The following is a 17,074-nucleotide window of genomic DNA, read 5'->3' as shown; positions in this document are numbered from 1 at the left end:
GAGAACGCGCAAGGGCTAAAAGTTTACACAAAATCAGAGATATGCATGCTTCCTTAAAAGGTCTCCAACGGGAATTATGGGCACCGGAAAGGAAGCACAAGCATGCAACTACGTCTGTTTGCAGCAGCGCGCATGCACCACAACGTGTTTGATTTTAAAACTCATATAAAACATTTTATACCCCAATGCAGCTTTGAAAACATCAATGTAGTGCACCACTACACGGATGCTGTATGTTCTGTACCACAAAAAGAGCATCGTGTATGTAGTGGAAACATTTTGAATTCAATCTGTGCAATAACATTCTTGTAGGAACACATCTGGTTCATCTGAGGAAAAAGGGAAGAGGGCATTCTTGGCTTGAATATTCAATGAGCGAGGAAGAGACACAGTGCCATCTAGTGCACTTTGTGGCTGCAACCGTTCAAGGGGGAAAAAACACTCCCAGAGAAGAGGTGTGGCTCGCTTGGCCAGGTGCGGTCGTTTCATGGTTGCTGTGGACATACATGTGCTCCGTGTGTATGTGGGGGAAACTGTCCTGGACTCAGTCTTTCCACTGAGCTCACTTTTCTTGGAGCGACAAAGCTGCTCAAAGAGTGCAGATGCGAGGAAGAGAGCATGTGGGGTGGGGTGTGGTGGGGTGGGGGGAGTGGGACATCTGGTAATGATCTGTGTTTAGGAGCCAGGCCTGGTAATAAATCAGTGCAACTTTATGGCAGCGTGTATAAATTGTGTGTTTTGGGATGTCTCCATACAGACGCTCTCTTCTCTACATTCTCCCCAAGGGTTTAATTGAAAAATTGGCATTGTTTGACGTTACGTAAGTGACTGCGTTCTTGCTTTGTGCTTCTTTACAAGACAGTTTTAACATCACTCAATGAGCTCACTCGCGTTAAAACATCACCCTGAGAGAACTGAGAACATACGTACCCTTGAAAGCCAAGATAAGACCTCAACACATGTGGGCCAACATGCTGAAACCCCTGAAGGACGTTTCTGGCCGGCGTCTCTGGCACACAAAGTCAGTTTCCACAGGATCTTGACGCTAAGTAGACAGAACTAGTAGCAAATTTGAGTCAGAAGGGGAGGAAAAAAAACGAGTGTAACGGGCTAAGAACACAGAGCCACTTTTATAATAAATGGGGATTAGGTTAGAAAATGATGAAATAATGATTCAAAAGCAACTACTGGGCTGTGGAACATATGCATCAAACAAGTAAGGGGAAAAAAACTGAGATCATTTTTCTTTTCTCCCAATGAAAGCCAACACAGATGGAAGAGATGAATCACGAGTCGCTTGCAATCGGGAGTGAAGGCTTCATTGTCTCGCGAGACATTGCACAAACTAATCAGAATAGTTCCGCCACTCTAAAAAAAAAAAAAGAAAAAAGATTGCTCTTCCTTACAGTTTACAGATGTCACAGAGTGCAAGTTCGGGAAATTGCAGGCCAATCAAGATTCCAAACCAAGCCAAATGAAGATAATGGCAGGAAATGAGCCAGATGAAGATGTCTGAGCTATGGAGTCTGTTTGTGAAGATAACACAGGAGCAAAGTCATTCAAGGATAAACAAAGTCATCCTCCTAATTCCAGCTGATATTACCTAACAAGTGTCTGAATGTAGCTACTGCCCTCTAGTGTGGAGATGGAAAAAAACAGCTTACGGTTCCCTGGAAGAAAGCAAAGTCACACAAAAAGTGGAACCAAGGTCATTTAATTTAAATCTCAGTCAGCAAACCATAATTGGCATATAAAAGAACGGATTTTGAATTCAGTTTTCACACGACAACGGCTGAGATTTGCCGATAAATGTCCTTCACAATACTGTATATACTTTTGGTTTGATTGCAGACCTGCCAACTCTGAAAACATTTTATGAGTGCTCTCCCTTTTCTCGTAACATTATGCTTTTTTGCTGTATTTTTTCCCCATTTTTGCTGGTTTTTTTTTGTTTAAGTTGTATTTCCACAATAAGCTGAGCTCCAATAAAAAAGGCCACAAATGGCCCCTGGGCCCCTTTGGACACCCCTGCTTTTATAGCTCTCTGTCAGGGTTGAGTGTGCAATGAGAGCCACAACCCTTGTCGACTACTTAGCTTGTTAGCTTCTTGTATCATGAGTGAACCATGGTAATTAAAGCGAAGGGGAGTGTCACTGCGGCTGGAACTAATCAACTCTTTACAACTGTCATTCTAATTGCAAATGTTGATCTGAAATCAGATGAGAAGGCGTTTGCGGAGGTGAGCTGCCCTCTGAACGAATTGTATAGACACAGGAAATAATGTACTACAAGCCCCCCGATCACAGCCTTTGCGGTCACCGTAGCGTGAGGTCATATACTGTATACTTTTTTTGGAGTCGCACGCCATGCTACGCAAGAGCAAGGGAGGAGCGAGCCAGTGGTGCCTTGACACATGAGCATAAATCAGGCTTCAGAGACTGAACTCGAAACCGCCGAAATGTAACAAAATGCGTACCTGAGAGCAGCGAAGCGCATTCATGTCCGAGTATGAAAAATGCGTACATGTTGGCAGGTCTGATTAGCGTGCGTGACCTATTAGCATCTCACAGAAATAATAAACATGTTTGGAGAAGAAAAAAAAGCTGCAGTCTTTTGGATGTTCGGGGGGAGGGGAAAAAGGTCGTTTGGGACAGCAGTGCTTTTCAGAGTCAGTTCATGCTGGAGTGACTTTTGAGGTGCCTCCTCAGGTGGTTGAGACACGTGTACGTCTTGGGACAGATCTGGCAGTGGAAGGGTCTCACCCCTGAGTGGTTGAGCATGTGCTGCTTGAGCACACTCCCGTCAGAGAAGGCTTTCCCACACTGAGAGCACACGTAGGGCCGCTCTCCGGTGTGCACACGCATGTGCACGGTTACCTTGTGTGCCATGGTAAAGCCCTTCCCGCACACTGTGCACTTGAACGGCCTCTCGCCGGTGTGGGTGAGCCTGTGGGTGCGCATCGCACCCATCTGCGAGAAAGCCTTCCCGCAATCTGGGCAGATGTGTGGCTTCTCGCCGGTGTGAACCCGGGTGTGGCTCCGCAGGCCCCCTGCTGTGGAGAAGCACTGTGCGCAGTGCGTGCACTGGTAGGGACGCTCCCCCGTGTGGGTACGCATGTGCTGCTTCAAGTCGTAGCGGTTTCTGAAGCCACGGCCACAGACGAGGCAGCTCTCTGGCCTGTCATCGTTATGGCGCAGCTCGTGGTTGGACAAGCACTTTTCAGACAGGAAGCACTTGCCGCACTCCTGGCACTGGTACGGCTTCTCGTGGTCGACCCGCTGATGATACTTGAGTTCGCTGATGCCAGGGAACGTCTCGTCGCAGTATCTGCACCTGAAGCGATGGTTGGGGCTGTAGGGAAGCTGATGCTCAGTCATCTGATGGTTCCTCAGCAGGTGTGCCATCTTGAAGGTCTTCCCGCAGTGAGAGCATTCGTATTTGGTGAGCAGCTGCACACACTGGTGCCTGACACGCTCGTGTAACGACCTAAACTGACAGCCACACTTGGTGCAAATGTGGGCGGCGTTCTTGCACTTTCTCTTCCTGTGGCCCGACAGGTGAGACTCTGTGCGGAAGGCTTTGCCACACTGGGAGCATTTGTACGGCTTCACGGCCGTGTGGAACCTCTGGTGCTCCAGAAACTCAAACCGGTACTTGAAGCTCCTTCCGCACAGTGGACAGTTGTGAGTGACTCGTCCTCGGGAATAAGCGGATTTGATAGTCAGTTTCCTTGAGGAACCTGACAGCGACAAAGAGGAAACACGATGACGGCTGCCACTTTTCCTGTGTTTACCTCCGCTTAGTAATTTGGCTGCCTCCATTTCACCGATCTCATCGTGGCGTTGTTGATGTTTCGCCAGACACTTGGCGGAGATGAAGCTCTTTCTACATTTCTTGCACTGATAGGGCTTGTCGTGATCGACCTGCTGATGATACTTCAGCTCGCCAATGCCCGAAAAACCTTCGCCACAATGGCTGCACTTGAAAAGACGGCTCTGGACATGAGTGAGGAGGTGTTCCTTTAGGCTGCTGGACTTTTGGAACGTCTTCCCGCAGTGCTCACAATCGTAGTTGCGGCCCCGTTTGGGACAGTGGTGTCGGAATTTGTCCAGAGAAGTGGGAAAGCTGTTCCCGCATTTTATGCAAAGGTAAGCAGCATTTTTGCATTTGCGGAGCCTGTGGCCGGCCAGCAGCGTGGCCGTCCTGAACGCCCTCCCACACTCCGAGCAGTTGTAAGGCTGCTGACCACTGTGGACTCGTTGGTGCTCCACCAGGACAGAGTGATGCTTGAAGAATTTGCCGCACTCGGGACACTTATGTGACTGCTGTCTGCGACAAGGAGAGGAGGACAGGTCAGGTCTTTTTGGAGAATCAGGAAAGTCAGTTGACGTGGAAGGGTTTGTTGACAGTTCTTCGTCAAACATGACTATCTGAGGAACGCTGTTGTCATCGTCACAAGCACTCGGATGGGACGCAATGGCCACCTCCAGTGAGGGGGGCAGAGACAGGGAGGGGATGAGAAGATCATCTGAATGAAATGGAGCTGAGTGGGGGAAAAAAAACAGTAATTAGAACATGAAGCTACACTCTTACATCTTTCACTGACAAACTGAACCTACCAATGCTATTTTTTGCCAATTTTCCATGACACTGCTTGCTCTGGAGTAGAAATTTGAGGTCATCTCCGTTTGACACACACTGCATGTACTCCTCAAGGACAGAGGGGGCAGCACTGAACCAAGATGCAGTCTATAAAAGGGCATAGAAAAATGCATTTTCTTTTCAAACTCCTTATAGCTATTGCTTCCATCTTCCAGTTTTTTAAAATATTCTGTACCTGCTTGAAATCTGGTATTGGCAGCAGCTCCTCCAGTCGAGTAAAGAATTCAGAAACTAATGTCTCCAGCGCTGTGTCAAAGTCAGGGCCGTATTCCACTGGAAACACGTTCTGTTGCATACAAAGGATGAAATGTTTGCACCATGGACTATGATGCAATCGTTTTGGCACAATAAAATCGTAAATGCAAAAGTACAGACACAATTAGTAACATTATCCTAAAAATATATAACCTATTTCTAGAGGTGGCAAGAAAGAATCCATTGCATTCTGGTAAGGATCTGGATAAATGGGCTAATACGGGAATTTATTAACATAGTCCGAGTCACTGTGGCACTATGGAGTAACACATTTCTACCTTACTTCATGTTTTTTTCTGATTTTTTTTGCTAAGTCTGTCTACGTTAAAATAACCTGACAGAAAAATAAACTGAATATAGACTCTACATAGCTTTGTAAGGGGTTAAACTTGTGAAAATCAGCAGGATCAAATACTGTATATGTGAATAAGGTGACCAGAACAGCACATCCCTAATTTGCGTAGCCAATTAAACGGACATTCAGAACGGTTCTGCGGTCAACCTACTTTGACCTACCAAGTTCAAGTAAAATTTTGTCCAAACTGAATCTGGAAGCTGAAGACTAGACTCGGCACACTGCAAAAACTGAAATCAAAGCATTACAATCAAAGTCAAAGATGGTTATTTTTCATGTACCCTAATTTGTAAGCCTCTACTTTTTTCTCACAATTTGAACCCTGCGGCTTGTACAGTGATGCGGCTAAAAAACAACATTTCCCATGATGCCCAGAGTGCAGCTTCAGGAAGTGGTGACGTGGACGCTAATGTCACGTTTTTGAAGCTTCATGCAGTGATCGTGTTTTGATCTGACACATCTTAAAGTAAGTTTGATCAAGTGTGGAGTTACTACAGCTTCTGCCTGGACTGCTCGGACCGTCAACCGTCCGCCCACCATCACTAATCGGTTTCGAAAGGCTGGACTACTGTGCGATGAAAAGGACAGCTCAAGCTAAAGGGCTAAATCGCATCGAGACAAAAATGAGTCAGAGACAAACGTCAAAAGAGAGAGAGACTGACAAAGTGTGTGATGAAAGAATTACGCGGCTGTTCAATTGTGACGCTGAAAAAGACAACTTTAGTTGTTTTAGGTCCCAGGAGGAGGACGAGGACAGCAATGAATGACTTTTCTGCTAGGCTACTGTTAAACTAGTCATACTACACGCACTGTTCGGAAAAATGCATGCTTTCTGTGTACTAAATATCCCATGTTACAACGTGGACACCTGCAGCTTACAGACAGATATGGCCAATATATGTACAAATCTTTGTTTCTCTATAAATTTCGTGGGTGCAGCTTATACACCATTGCGCTCCATCCATTCATTTTCTATGCCGCTTATCCTAATTAGGGTCGCGGGGGTATGCTGGAGCCTATCCCAGCTGACTTCGAGTGAGAGGCGGGGTACACCCTTGACTGGTCGCCAGCCAATCACAGGGCACATATAAATCACAAACAATCATTCACGCTCACATCTATGGACAATTTAGAGTCGCCAATTAACCTAACATGCATGTTTTTGAAATGTGGGAGGAAACCGTAGTACCTGGAGAAAACCCGCGTACGCACGGCGAGAACATGCAAACTCCACACAGATGCCCAAGCGGAGATTCAAACCCAGGTCTTCCCGATCTCCTGATTGTAGGGCCAACATGCTAACCACTCAGCCACTGTGCGGCCCCCCCGAAGTGCTCCATAGTCTGGAAATTACGGTATACAGTCGTCTCTCGCAATATGGCAGTTCAATGATCGCTCCCTAAAGTAAGGATAATGAGAAAATTGGTCTAAAATAAGCAAATCATTTTGGCAAGGCATATTTTCTTGCCCTGTTGGCAGATTATTTTGCTTTTTAATTTATTTTATTTTTCAAATTTACTGTACTTTTTTAAGCAAAATATCTGAGATTTTAATATATATTAAAAGAATAAGGATGAGAAAATTGGTCCAACTAAAAACTTTTTCTAAACCTTGATTTCATACGTATAACCTTGCTCAGATTTCAGTTTTTGTTGTGCACCAGCGGAACACTCTCACTACCTTGCTTTTATATTTTGTTGCCTTTTGTTCGCTTTCACAATGACCATTAAAAATGTTAAATGTTACTTAAAATATTGTCTGCACGGTGTGATATTTTTGATATAAGGTGATATTTTGACCCGTGGAAGTTCTATGTCCAGTACTTTTTCATGGGGAAATTTTTTTTGAAAGAGTTTGTGGTCAGGTTTTGAGGGAATCCTGTATAGGTCAACTATCAGGGCCTGTTCTTGTGATGATGTAGGTCAACATTTTTGTCCTGTTCTCCTCTAATGTCTGGCCTAATTATTATTGAAAACTCACTTCCCAAAAACGTACATGTAACTTAATATTGCTCAATCTAACCTTGAGGAAATGTTCTCTGCCATCAGTGTCCTCAATGAGGCCTTGTACGAGCTTCATAAAGTTGGCCTCTGGTGCTTCAATCACAGGATCATTTGTCTAGATGCCAGAACAAAGAATGCCAGTCAGTCATGGTGTAATCGACTCTATAAAAGAAAAAAAATAAATCACCAGCATGACTCACCTCCTCAATGCAGGAGGATCGAATCCTGTTAAGATGAGTCTCGACAGCTTTCAGATCTTCAGGATGCTCAGAACGCAACAATTCCAGAGTGGTCTGGTGGAAATAGAAGTGGCATTTTGAAAATTAATATTAAGCTGAATAAGTCATGCTGAACACAGCTTCTTGCTTATGCTTAGTTGTTTAAACATTTTTCATTATTTTTTTTAATACCGGTTAGCTCCAATAGAGTCATAAGTCAGCTGGAGCCTATCCTAGCTGACTTCGGGTGAGAGGCGGTGTACACCCCGAGCTGGTCACCAGTGAATAACAGGACACATACACTTCTGGTCAAAATTTTAGGACCAGTTGAAAAATTGCAAGAATTTACATTTTGCACTGTTGGATCTTAAGGAGGTTCTAAGTAGAGCATGATAATGCAAAAAGATAAAATGAGATTGGGGCAATAAATACATTTTCTGAGCACGCAATTTATTGCAAACAAGCATTAAAGTCCAAAGTTTACGAACATAGCTAAAAAATAAAAATAAAACCCTAACATACAAATAAAATGTTCAAAAAAAGGACTCAGATCAGATGAGGAACAGCTTATGCTTGCAATAAATTGCTCACTTAAATTTTAAAGTAGGGCCCTATAATTTCCACATTAAAATCCTGGAATTGGCCAATAAAAATGGAATTTACTGTTAAATCACAAAATCCTGCGGAAAGTGACGATGTGAATGAAATTATGTCAGCGTGAGGACCGGAGGACCGCTTAACCATGGCGGAATCCCATCACACTAACACTAACCCGCCCCCTCCCGAACTAAACATGTCATAAACTGCAGCAAAAAAAGTCGGAAACTCTTACGGAGCGTGAATGGAAGCTAGTGGGGTTAGCTTAGTTTGGCAGAGCATGCTGGTGCGGCCGTCTGTGTGTGCGACTCAAGCTGGATGAGTACTTAGGCCGCGTCGTGTTTTACCGCTGTAATGAGAGCCAGCGTTTTACAACACCCGCTGATGAGTGCAGTTAAAAAAATGAGAGGCACGTTTATTCTTCCACCTAGCTCGTCTTACCTGTGAAGACACACACACACACACACACACAAACACACACACACAAACACAACACACTTCCGACTTTCAAAATACAAGCACTGTTTGCCACATCTTGTCTAATTGTGTAAACAAAATAAGGGTGTCATAAAAATATCTTACATTAATAATGCAATTGGAATTACAACGGTGACTACATCTTTGTTAATCCCAAGCAAGGGCATTACAGTTTGTTGATGATGTAACAATGCATGCAGAGGCTGACATCCCATTAGGAAAGTTAGCCAGTCAATTACTAGGCAAAATTGGCCAACCATGTATTACATCAATGAATTGAAGGATTTTTGAGTTTAATTAATGGACATTGTATTCATTAACCCAAGAAGCACGCACTCTATGCTGATAAAATGAAAGATAAAAATTAAACAAAACAGAATTCTAAAAAAATAAAAACAGAAAAAACGGAATTTGGGAAAAAATAAAACTGATTTCATAGTAACGATTCGATTCGTAATTGCAGATAACATTCAAGAACGATTTTGGTTCATTTAGAACAGGGGTCTCAAACAAAATTTACCTGGGGGCCGCTGGAGGTAGAGTCTGAGTGAGGCTGGGCCGCATCAAGTATTGGGAGTAGGGCTGGGAATCTCGGGGTACCTCACGATACGACACGCGATACGTGGCTCACGATAACAATTACATCTGGATACAATAATAGGGTGAATCAGAGCAATAAATAATTTCAGAGTTTATATTTTGCTGCATTCACCTGGGATAGGCTCCAGCTTACCTGTGACCCTAATGAAGACAAGTGGTATAGAAAATGGGTGGAACTTTTTACTCACTCGCTCTTAGTTCAGTGTAGGCTTACGTGTGCATCCTACGAGTAACATTGGCTTGTCGCAGGCCGTATTACAGTAATCTTTGAAGACAAGTCACGGGCCGCAAATGGCCCACGGGCCACGAGTTTGAGACCACTGATTTTGAACGATACGATCCGAAAAGATTCAGTAACTTTTCAGCCGAAAAGTCAACCAGTGTGATTGTGAAATAAATACCTGGATACTGGACAGTGCAGGTGAAGTTTCCTATATTCATGTGCTTTTTTGGAAGGGAATCAGGTATAAGTTACTAATAATGCTGACATACTTAAGAATAAATGACCAATGACCACAAAAAAAAAAAGAGTTAAAAATGAAGTACAAAATTGGGATGAACGAGGGTGAATTATTTACTTTAAATAGTGCAATCCGAACCTGCACTTTGCACTCTCAGGTGAGGGACATTATGCAAATTTCTCAGCAAATGAATGTGGTATAGTGTCCTCAATTAGGTGTTGAAGCTTTCTAACCTGTACGGGCCGATGGCACCCTTTGCCATTGAGAGGGTCGGGATGGGTACTCCATCTTGATGACACTTAACAGGATACCGTGGCGTGGTGGGTTTATTATAATAAGCTTTGATTCTCATGAGACCAAACTGGGAGAGCAAAAAGATACTTTGCATGTGAAGTGATGGCAGATGGTGTGCAGCAGTGTCAGGAAGCTTGGCAATGCAAAAGAAGAATACATAAGAAACTTGAGCGTAAATGTGTGACAAAAAGAAACAAAAATTACGGCTTCCCGGCCTTCTCCGTTCTCAAGCAAGTGTGCGCCATTTATTGCTTCCGCGTACGTAAGCACCTGTTTTGACCTGGACACACTGCGCTGGATGATGGCGTCACCAAGCGTCACCGCTACTGGACCGTAAACTACCAACGTCCTTACCTTGTATATTGTCCCCATAAATGTCACTTAAAAGGAGTTTCAAATAGAGACATATGAGTTAAATATCAATACTGAATTAAGCAAATTAACTGACCAAAAGAAGAAAAAGCGAATCACAGGTCCACGACAACTCCCATGACCACCACATACGCGGAAGACGATGACGTCACAGGCAGACTGAGATTCTATTTTTGCTTAAAAAAAACCCAACACACATCCAATTAAAGTCTGCCGCGCTTAAATTTGATACTTTATTTCCTGGTATCGATTCCATCAATTGATTACCTTTTTAAACGATTTTAGATGAATATATGTGGACCAGAATGGAAACTTGCCAAACACACATCGATGTAGTGAATGAATCGTTACACCCCTAGGCCCTACTTAACATCCAACAATGCAAAATGTAAATTCTTGCAATTTTTCAACGGTTCCTAACATTTTGCAACTCTACAGAGCAGGTCTGTAATACTAGGTGCTCCTCAGAAATGAACCACACCTGGCAATAAAAATCAGCCTACATTTAGTAATGAGTGCTAGAAATTTCCTTAGACATTTTGACAAACTGTGGTCCTATTAGGTTTTCTTTGTACTTACCCTGGCCCTCAGGCCGAGCGACAACAGTCTCCCCTCTCTTTTACTCATGAGATCAGGAACTGCATCTGTAACCATGGATACGAACTCTTCCAGCTTCCCATAGTGCTTTATGTTCCTCTGGCGAACCACTTCCCACATCACTGCTGACATCAGCCTCAATGGTGGGACCAGGAGGGCCAGTGACGACAGGGGAACGCTGAATTCTTCAAACATACAGAGCAGTGCTCAAGCCAAACTTGAAACAAAAAATGGCCACCTCGAGCGTTACAATTTGCGTGTGCACCTATGCTATTTTATTAATGTTTATTTTAACTAAATCCAATTGAAATCATGACTCCATAACCTTGCCCACAGCGAGCCAACCTGGCAACAAACCTGCATTAAGCGTAAATAGCTTATAAATAGCTTCGATTCTTCAGTAGCGCGGATGTATTTCAAATTAGCGTGCTAAATACATACCAATAATCTGGTCCAAATATTCACAAATGCAACATAATAACTTCACCAGTTGCACTGGCATAACAAATATGTATATTGACATCGTCGGTGTTTGTTAGCTTAAGCTAACAAGCTATGCTAGCGCTAAAGCTGCTAATGTAGCCAAGTCTCGTTCCAGAGATTAGTCGAGGCCTGTTTAGGTCAATATCATCGTTTGCTTTTGCAAGAAGGCTATGGGAGGAAATTATACATTTCGTCGATTATTCTCGGTCGAATACATACCCATGTCGCTCATTGTTCGGCTCTTCAAAACCAACGGAAGGAAAAAATTCTACAGAGACGAATTTTCATATTCTCCAGTTAGCCTGCAAGCTAATAGTTTACAGCGCAAGGGCGCCAACTTCTTCCTGAAACACGCTCTTCATACTGGATCCGTTGTTTCCGTCTGCGTTTGTATGGCGGCGTTCGTTTTGTTTACCGTGGCAGCCCGATTTAGACCGTGCCTGGAATCACTATAACCGCCCACATGAGCAGTTTCAAGTGCCGTACTGTTGTGCGAATTCCGGTTCTTCTTCCGTTACAGTGCATAGGAACTGACATCAACGAAAAACAAATCGTATCCAGACTCCTAAAAGAAATACATACTTAAAATTATTATTGTGCCTTATTTTTATTGAAGTGTATTTAGCAGTTACAAACTTGCACACATTGTCCGGCAATAATTCACACTTAGAAAAGAAACAAAATGGAATAGCCGAATTTTTTTTAATGTACATAATATACATAATTTTAATGTACCTGAATCTTTATGTGCATAGTACACATCATTTAAACCAAGTATACAATGTATACAGTAGGAGCTCTCACTTTGTAATCAGTGCATGTTTTGCTCAAATATATTTATTTGCTGTTTAATCTAAAATTATTTTTGTTACTTGCTCATTGGGGATTTTTTTTTGGTCTTTTATTTTGTCACACTAGTCTACGTGCATGTACATTTTGTGAAAAGAAGGCTCATCCATCCATGCATTTTCTATACAGTAGATCCCCTCTTTTCACAGGGGTTACGCCCAGCGTATGGCAAAAAATTTAAGTAATTACTGTAGTATGCTCACAAAAAGTTCTGTTTTAGGTACTCAACACTAATGCGACTAAGGGCCATGGGTTACTGGGAACTGGGTGAGGGATCCCTGGATAAAGCCCTATTTTCCAGCTGCAGATAGGTAATATGTAATAAGAATTCAGCCTGTGTGCAATCCCCCCCAAACCGGCACAGGCACTTATGGCTGACGTACTATACTACCTATAGCAGATCTCACAAACTGTTGAACAAAACAGCCATTAAATCAGAGTAAGTCTTTATGGAACAAAAGAGAAGTGTTCCAAGTATCCCAACAGCGCTACAAGTACAGTAATCCCTCGTTTCCAGACCCGACCGTGATAAGTGAATTTCCAAGAAGTAGTAAACAGTAAAAACTGTTTATGACCTTCTAAAAATAGTTGGCGTCCACCTCCGTTAGCGTGTTTTCCAGTTAATGTAAAAAATTTACGCCACAATTTTACCTCAATTCACGTACAATATGGTGCACATTTTGTCACGTTATTAATACATTTTGCGTATTCAACAGTGTTCTTAATGTATTTTTTTCCAATCTGAAAACGTCCCTCCTTGTTCGCATCCTATTAGGAAGCTTAACAAAATGGCAACCGAAACAGGAAGTTACGTCGCCCGTCTATGAGGTCATCAGCGGTTGACTCCAAAATGTTCACACAAAACACGTCCTTGTATTGTTACAATTATAGTTTTACATGCAAAAAAACAATTTTAAATGCATAACAATGCCGACTGAAAGGGATAAATGAACATTTACCTTCACTGAAGACATGACTTCTCAAAGACACAATGGGGGCAGTGAGATCAACCACCACCACCTTCCTGTTTTCAGTCACAAATCACATCTTCAATTTAGGTCAAAGTAACCTTAATTTTTCATTTATCTCTTTCATTTATCATTTATATGCAGTTTACATTGTTTTCTGCATGTAAAACTATAAAAGCACGTTTTCTTTTAACATTTTCGCCTTTCTGGAATGGATTAATGACAATACTCGGAATTTCTGATGGTTAACGTCAAACCTTCTGGAACAAAGTAATGACGCTAACCAAGGTTCCACTGTAGTCACCTTTACACTCCTATTACCCAACAGGGTAGAGATAATACGAGAAAATAAGATAAAATAATATATACTCACACAGGTCAGAATTGGGTTCTTTGTTGTTCTTTTTCTACTTCCTGTTCTGTACGGTACTTCCTGCATGTAACATTACCGACACCTAGTGACCAGTGTAGAATACCACATATCCCATCTTAGAATGAGTCTTCTGAATGCCTTATATTTGTATTTTACAACATTTAGACATTTTTATACTTGAAAATGCTTTTTAGGCAATAAAATATGTATAATTTGCTCAAATATGCATATTTTTGAATTAATATATTTGTATATGTTTTTGAAAAACCACGACAGCGTGAAGCTGTGAAATTCGAAGCACAAAGTGGTGAGGGATTACTGTAAAGGCAAGAACAGGTCATTTGAGCATGAGCAGATAGATTGTGCTTGGACACTGTGAGATTTCAAGTGTCTCTTGAGGTGATTGACACACATGTAGGTTTTATCACACAGCTGACAAGCGAAGGGCCGGTCTCCTGTGTGGTTCATGGCGTGGCTTTTCAACTGGCGGCCTGTGGCAAAACGCTTCCCGCACTCGGAACAGCCGTAAGGCCGCTCCCCGGTGTGAATGCGCGTGTGATCCTTCAGTCGCTTCGCCGTGGTGAATGCTTTATCGCACACGGTGCATTTGTAGGGCCTTTCCCCGGTGTGGGTGCGTCTGTGTATTTGCAAAGGCTTTGCCGCAGTAAGAGCACAGGAACGGTTTCTCTCCTGTGTGGTTCCGGCGTATATGTACGTTAAGGTTTCCTTTCCCACAGCACGTGCACGGAAACAGCCTCTCACCTGTGTGAGTGCGCATGTGACTCTTGAGGTCTTGTTTGTTCTTAAAGGCTTTGTCACAAAGCGCGCAAGCCTCCGTCCTCGGCTGGCTGTGGCGTAATTCATGGGCTGTCAGGGATGACGAGGAACCGAAACATTTCCCACATTGCACGCACTGATAGGACAGCTTCAGAGGATGGACTTTCTGATGAGATCTCAGTTCGCCCATGGCGGAGAACTTGTCCCCACACTCTTTGCACGTGAAGACCGGCTTCTTGGTGTGAATCAGCTCGTGCTTTTTTAGGTACGTTTTCTTAAAGCTTTTGCCACAGTCGGAACAGGCAACCTTCTGGTCACTGGGTGTGTGAGCACACCGGTGTTTAAATGTGTCCTGTAGTGACAGAAATTTATCACCACATGCGATGCAGACATCGTGTGCCTGTTTGTGACTGGACAGCTCTGAGCTCCTCCCAAAGGTCTTTCCGCATTGAGAGCACTTGTAAGGGGTCTCCTCAGTGTGGATCTCCTGATGCTCCAGGAGTTCATAACGGGAAATAAAGCACTCATTGCAGTGAGCACAAACGTACACAACTTTTTGCGTTGAACTGGAGGGTGCAGGACTATGACCAGATGTGGAAAAAGCTTCGGAGGTCTCCAACGCCTGGACGCCCAAAGGAGAACTGCAGTCGCTGCTTTGCCGAGCTGTTCTTTCTTCTTCCTCGCTGTTATTCAGAGTCAGAGCAGTTTCTTCTTGAGAGAAGATATCCCGTTCATCTTGGGTTACAAACACTGCAGACCTTCCGGCGCTTTCTTCAACCTCGTCCGTGCCCGTAGGGCAGTGCTGTTGTCTCTCATTCACTGTCTTCGAGAACGGGTTTGTCTCCCACGTTGAGAGAGGGACAGATAGTGATGAGAGGACCCGTCGCTCTGAGGTGGACATGTCTGCTAGTGAAGAGACATTCAACAAAAGGACAAACATTTTAATTGACCTTGTCTGTTAACATTTTTGTTTATCAAAGATTATTTAGGTGACAGATTGATACAACCATTTGGTGCTCCACACTTAAATAAAAACCTAACAACAATACATTAAAATGACTTCAATTAGTGTAAAAATATATACAAAAAGTGTAAAAAATAATACAAATAGTTCATCCATCCATCTTCTTCCGATTATCCGAGGCAGGTTCGTGGGGCAGCAGCCTAAGCAGGGAAGCCCAGACTCCCCTCTCCCCGGCTACTTCGTCCAGCTCCTCCCGGCGGATCCCGAGGCGTTCCCAGGCCAGTTCAGAGACAAAGTCTCTCCAACGTGTCCTGGGTCTTCCCCGAGACCTCCTACTGGTTGGACGTGCCCTGAACACCTCCCCAGGGAGGCGTCCTGGAGGCATCCTGACCAGATGCCCGAGCCACCTCATCTGGCTCCCCTCAATGAGGAGGAGCAGCGGTTCTACTCTGAGTGATGACAGTGCTTCTCACCTCATCTCTAAGGGAGAGCCCAGCCACCCGATGGAGTCATTTCGGCCGCTTGTATACAAATATAAAAATATAAAGTAATACAAATCAAAAAAGTAAAAATTACTTCAATAAAAGTGGGGTCGCGAACCTCTGAAAAATGTCGGTCCCAGGTTGAGCCCACTTGAGAACCTCAGCCCTAAAGGTTGTACGATTTAAAAACTTACCAACTCTGCTCAAAACTCAGGAGTAGAATTGGGCGCTAATTTTTATATACCAGTTATAGAGGTTGCAATTGAAGCTTTGGTTTTACTCGGCCGCTGTCCTTTTACGCCACAGCTCCACAGTGCTGGCCCACGTGCAGTTCCGATCCACAGGAAGTCCAATTGTGCAAAAAAAATAAAAAAAATCCTCCTTGAGTGCCAATTCCACTGGTTTACCGGGATGAAACCACAAAAATGAGCTAGCTACACATCAACCAAAAAAAAGACATGCGGTGCGCGGTAAGAAAACCATTTGCCTCCATCCCCGTAAATGACCCAAAAAACGGAGGTGAAACTTATTCCAACAATGCTGAATCTACCGCCCTTAAAGGCACAGCACACAATTTTCCACACCCACGCATCAAATCCAGCAACCTGTCACACCCGTGGCTAGCCCTACTGCAGCGCGCAGCGACCCTTTCGTGCAGTGCGGTGTCTTGTCTTGTCTTTTTTTTTTTTTTTTTTAAATTACACAGTATGAATGTTCCCATTGTTTTCTGCGCCCTGATTGGCTGTAGACCACTGTCAATCAATCCTCTTTGTGGGGTCCTAACATGTCTCCTGTGTCATCGCTAGCTTGCTAGCTTGTAAACTAATCTACGATTCATTAGCAGCAATATGTTTTAACAAGGATACACAAACGCCACCATACAGCGGGACGGCACCAGGACGAAAAGGCACAATCACCGGAGGGAAATACGCGTGAGTGACTCATTCCATTCGTGTCTGTTATCACTGTTAAGTTAACCTAGCATGTAAATACAAAAATAAACTGATATTACGCCATCACAACTTTACCCATTTGAAAAACAATACTTCCGATCGTCTCTATTTCTCGTCTCCCTTTCTGTTATATTTTTTGTTGCAAAAACAAAGTAGACTCGTAGACAACAAAACTAAGATCACTCACTAGGAGTGCGGAGCGCGGCGCTGCCATTGATCACGAGTACGACCCACATGTATGACGTCACGATGTGCGTTCAAAGATACTCGGATATTTCGTCAGTGTTGCATTTTCTGTGAAATTTAAATGGTTCTTTTTAATCTACAGAACGAA

General features: G+C 43.5%; 2 protein-coding genes across 3 annotated transcripts; both read right to left on the bottom strand.

Moving 5' to 3' along the window:
- Positions 1-60: 60 nt before the first annotated feature.
- On the bottom strand, positions 61-11,860 carry LOC129176567 (zinc finger protein 345-like). Of its 2 annotated transcripts, none has more exons than XM_054766737.1 (7): positions 11,594-11,860; positions 10,874-11,076; positions 7,476-7,568; positions 7,295-7,390; positions 4,838-4,948; positions 4,620-4,749; positions 61-4,543 (listed from the first exon to the last, which is right to left on the bottom strand). In XM_054766737.1, exons 1-7 carry the CDS (start codon positions 11,604-11,606, stop codon positions 2,670-2,672), a joined length of 2,520 nt encoding a protein of 839 aa, XP_054622712.1. In that variant the 5' UTR covers positions 11,607-11,860; the 3' UTR covers positions 61-2,669. The 2 variants fall into 2 exon arrangements, with proteins under 2 accessions (XP_054622712.1, XP_054622713.1); XM_054766738.1 differs by lacking the exon at positions 11,594-11,860 and adding an exon at positions 9,088-9,212 and having other exon boundaries at positions 10,874-11,017.
- A 685-nt stretch (positions 11,861-12,545) lies between these two features.
- Positions 12,546-15,291, bottom strand: LOC129172041 (zinc finger protein ZFMSA12A-like). The gene is given in 2 exon segments (XM_054761376.1): positions 12,546-14,213; positions 14,215-15,291. Coding segments are annotated over 2 exon segments (1,401 nt in total). The 5' UTR covers positions 15,282-15,291; the 3' UTR covers positions 12,546-13,879.
- Positions 15,292-17,074: the final 1,783 nt, after the last annotated feature.

The sequence above is a fragment of the Dunckerocampus dactyliophorus genome, chromosome 2, assembly GCF_027744805.1.
Source record: "Dunckerocampus dactyliophorus isolate RoL2022-P2 chromosome 2, RoL_Ddac_1.1, whole genome shotgun sequence".
NCBI lineage: Eukaryota > Metazoa > Chordata > Actinopteri > Syngnathiformes > Syngnathidae > Dunckerocampus > Dunckerocampus dactyliophorus.
This window is presented reverse-complemented; position numbering and strand designations above follow the sequence as displayed.

Coding starts and splice junctions, on each gene's coding strand:
- LOC129176567 (XM_054766737.1), bottom strand. Junction 4,949..7,294: donor GCAGAGAACATTTCCTCAAG/GTTAGATTGAGC, acceptor TGTATGCAACAG/AACGTGTTTCCAGTGGAATA. Junction 4,544..4,619: donor ATTGGCAAAAAATAGCATTG/GTAGGTTCAGTT, acceptor TCCCCCACTCAG/CTCCATTTCATTCAGATGAT.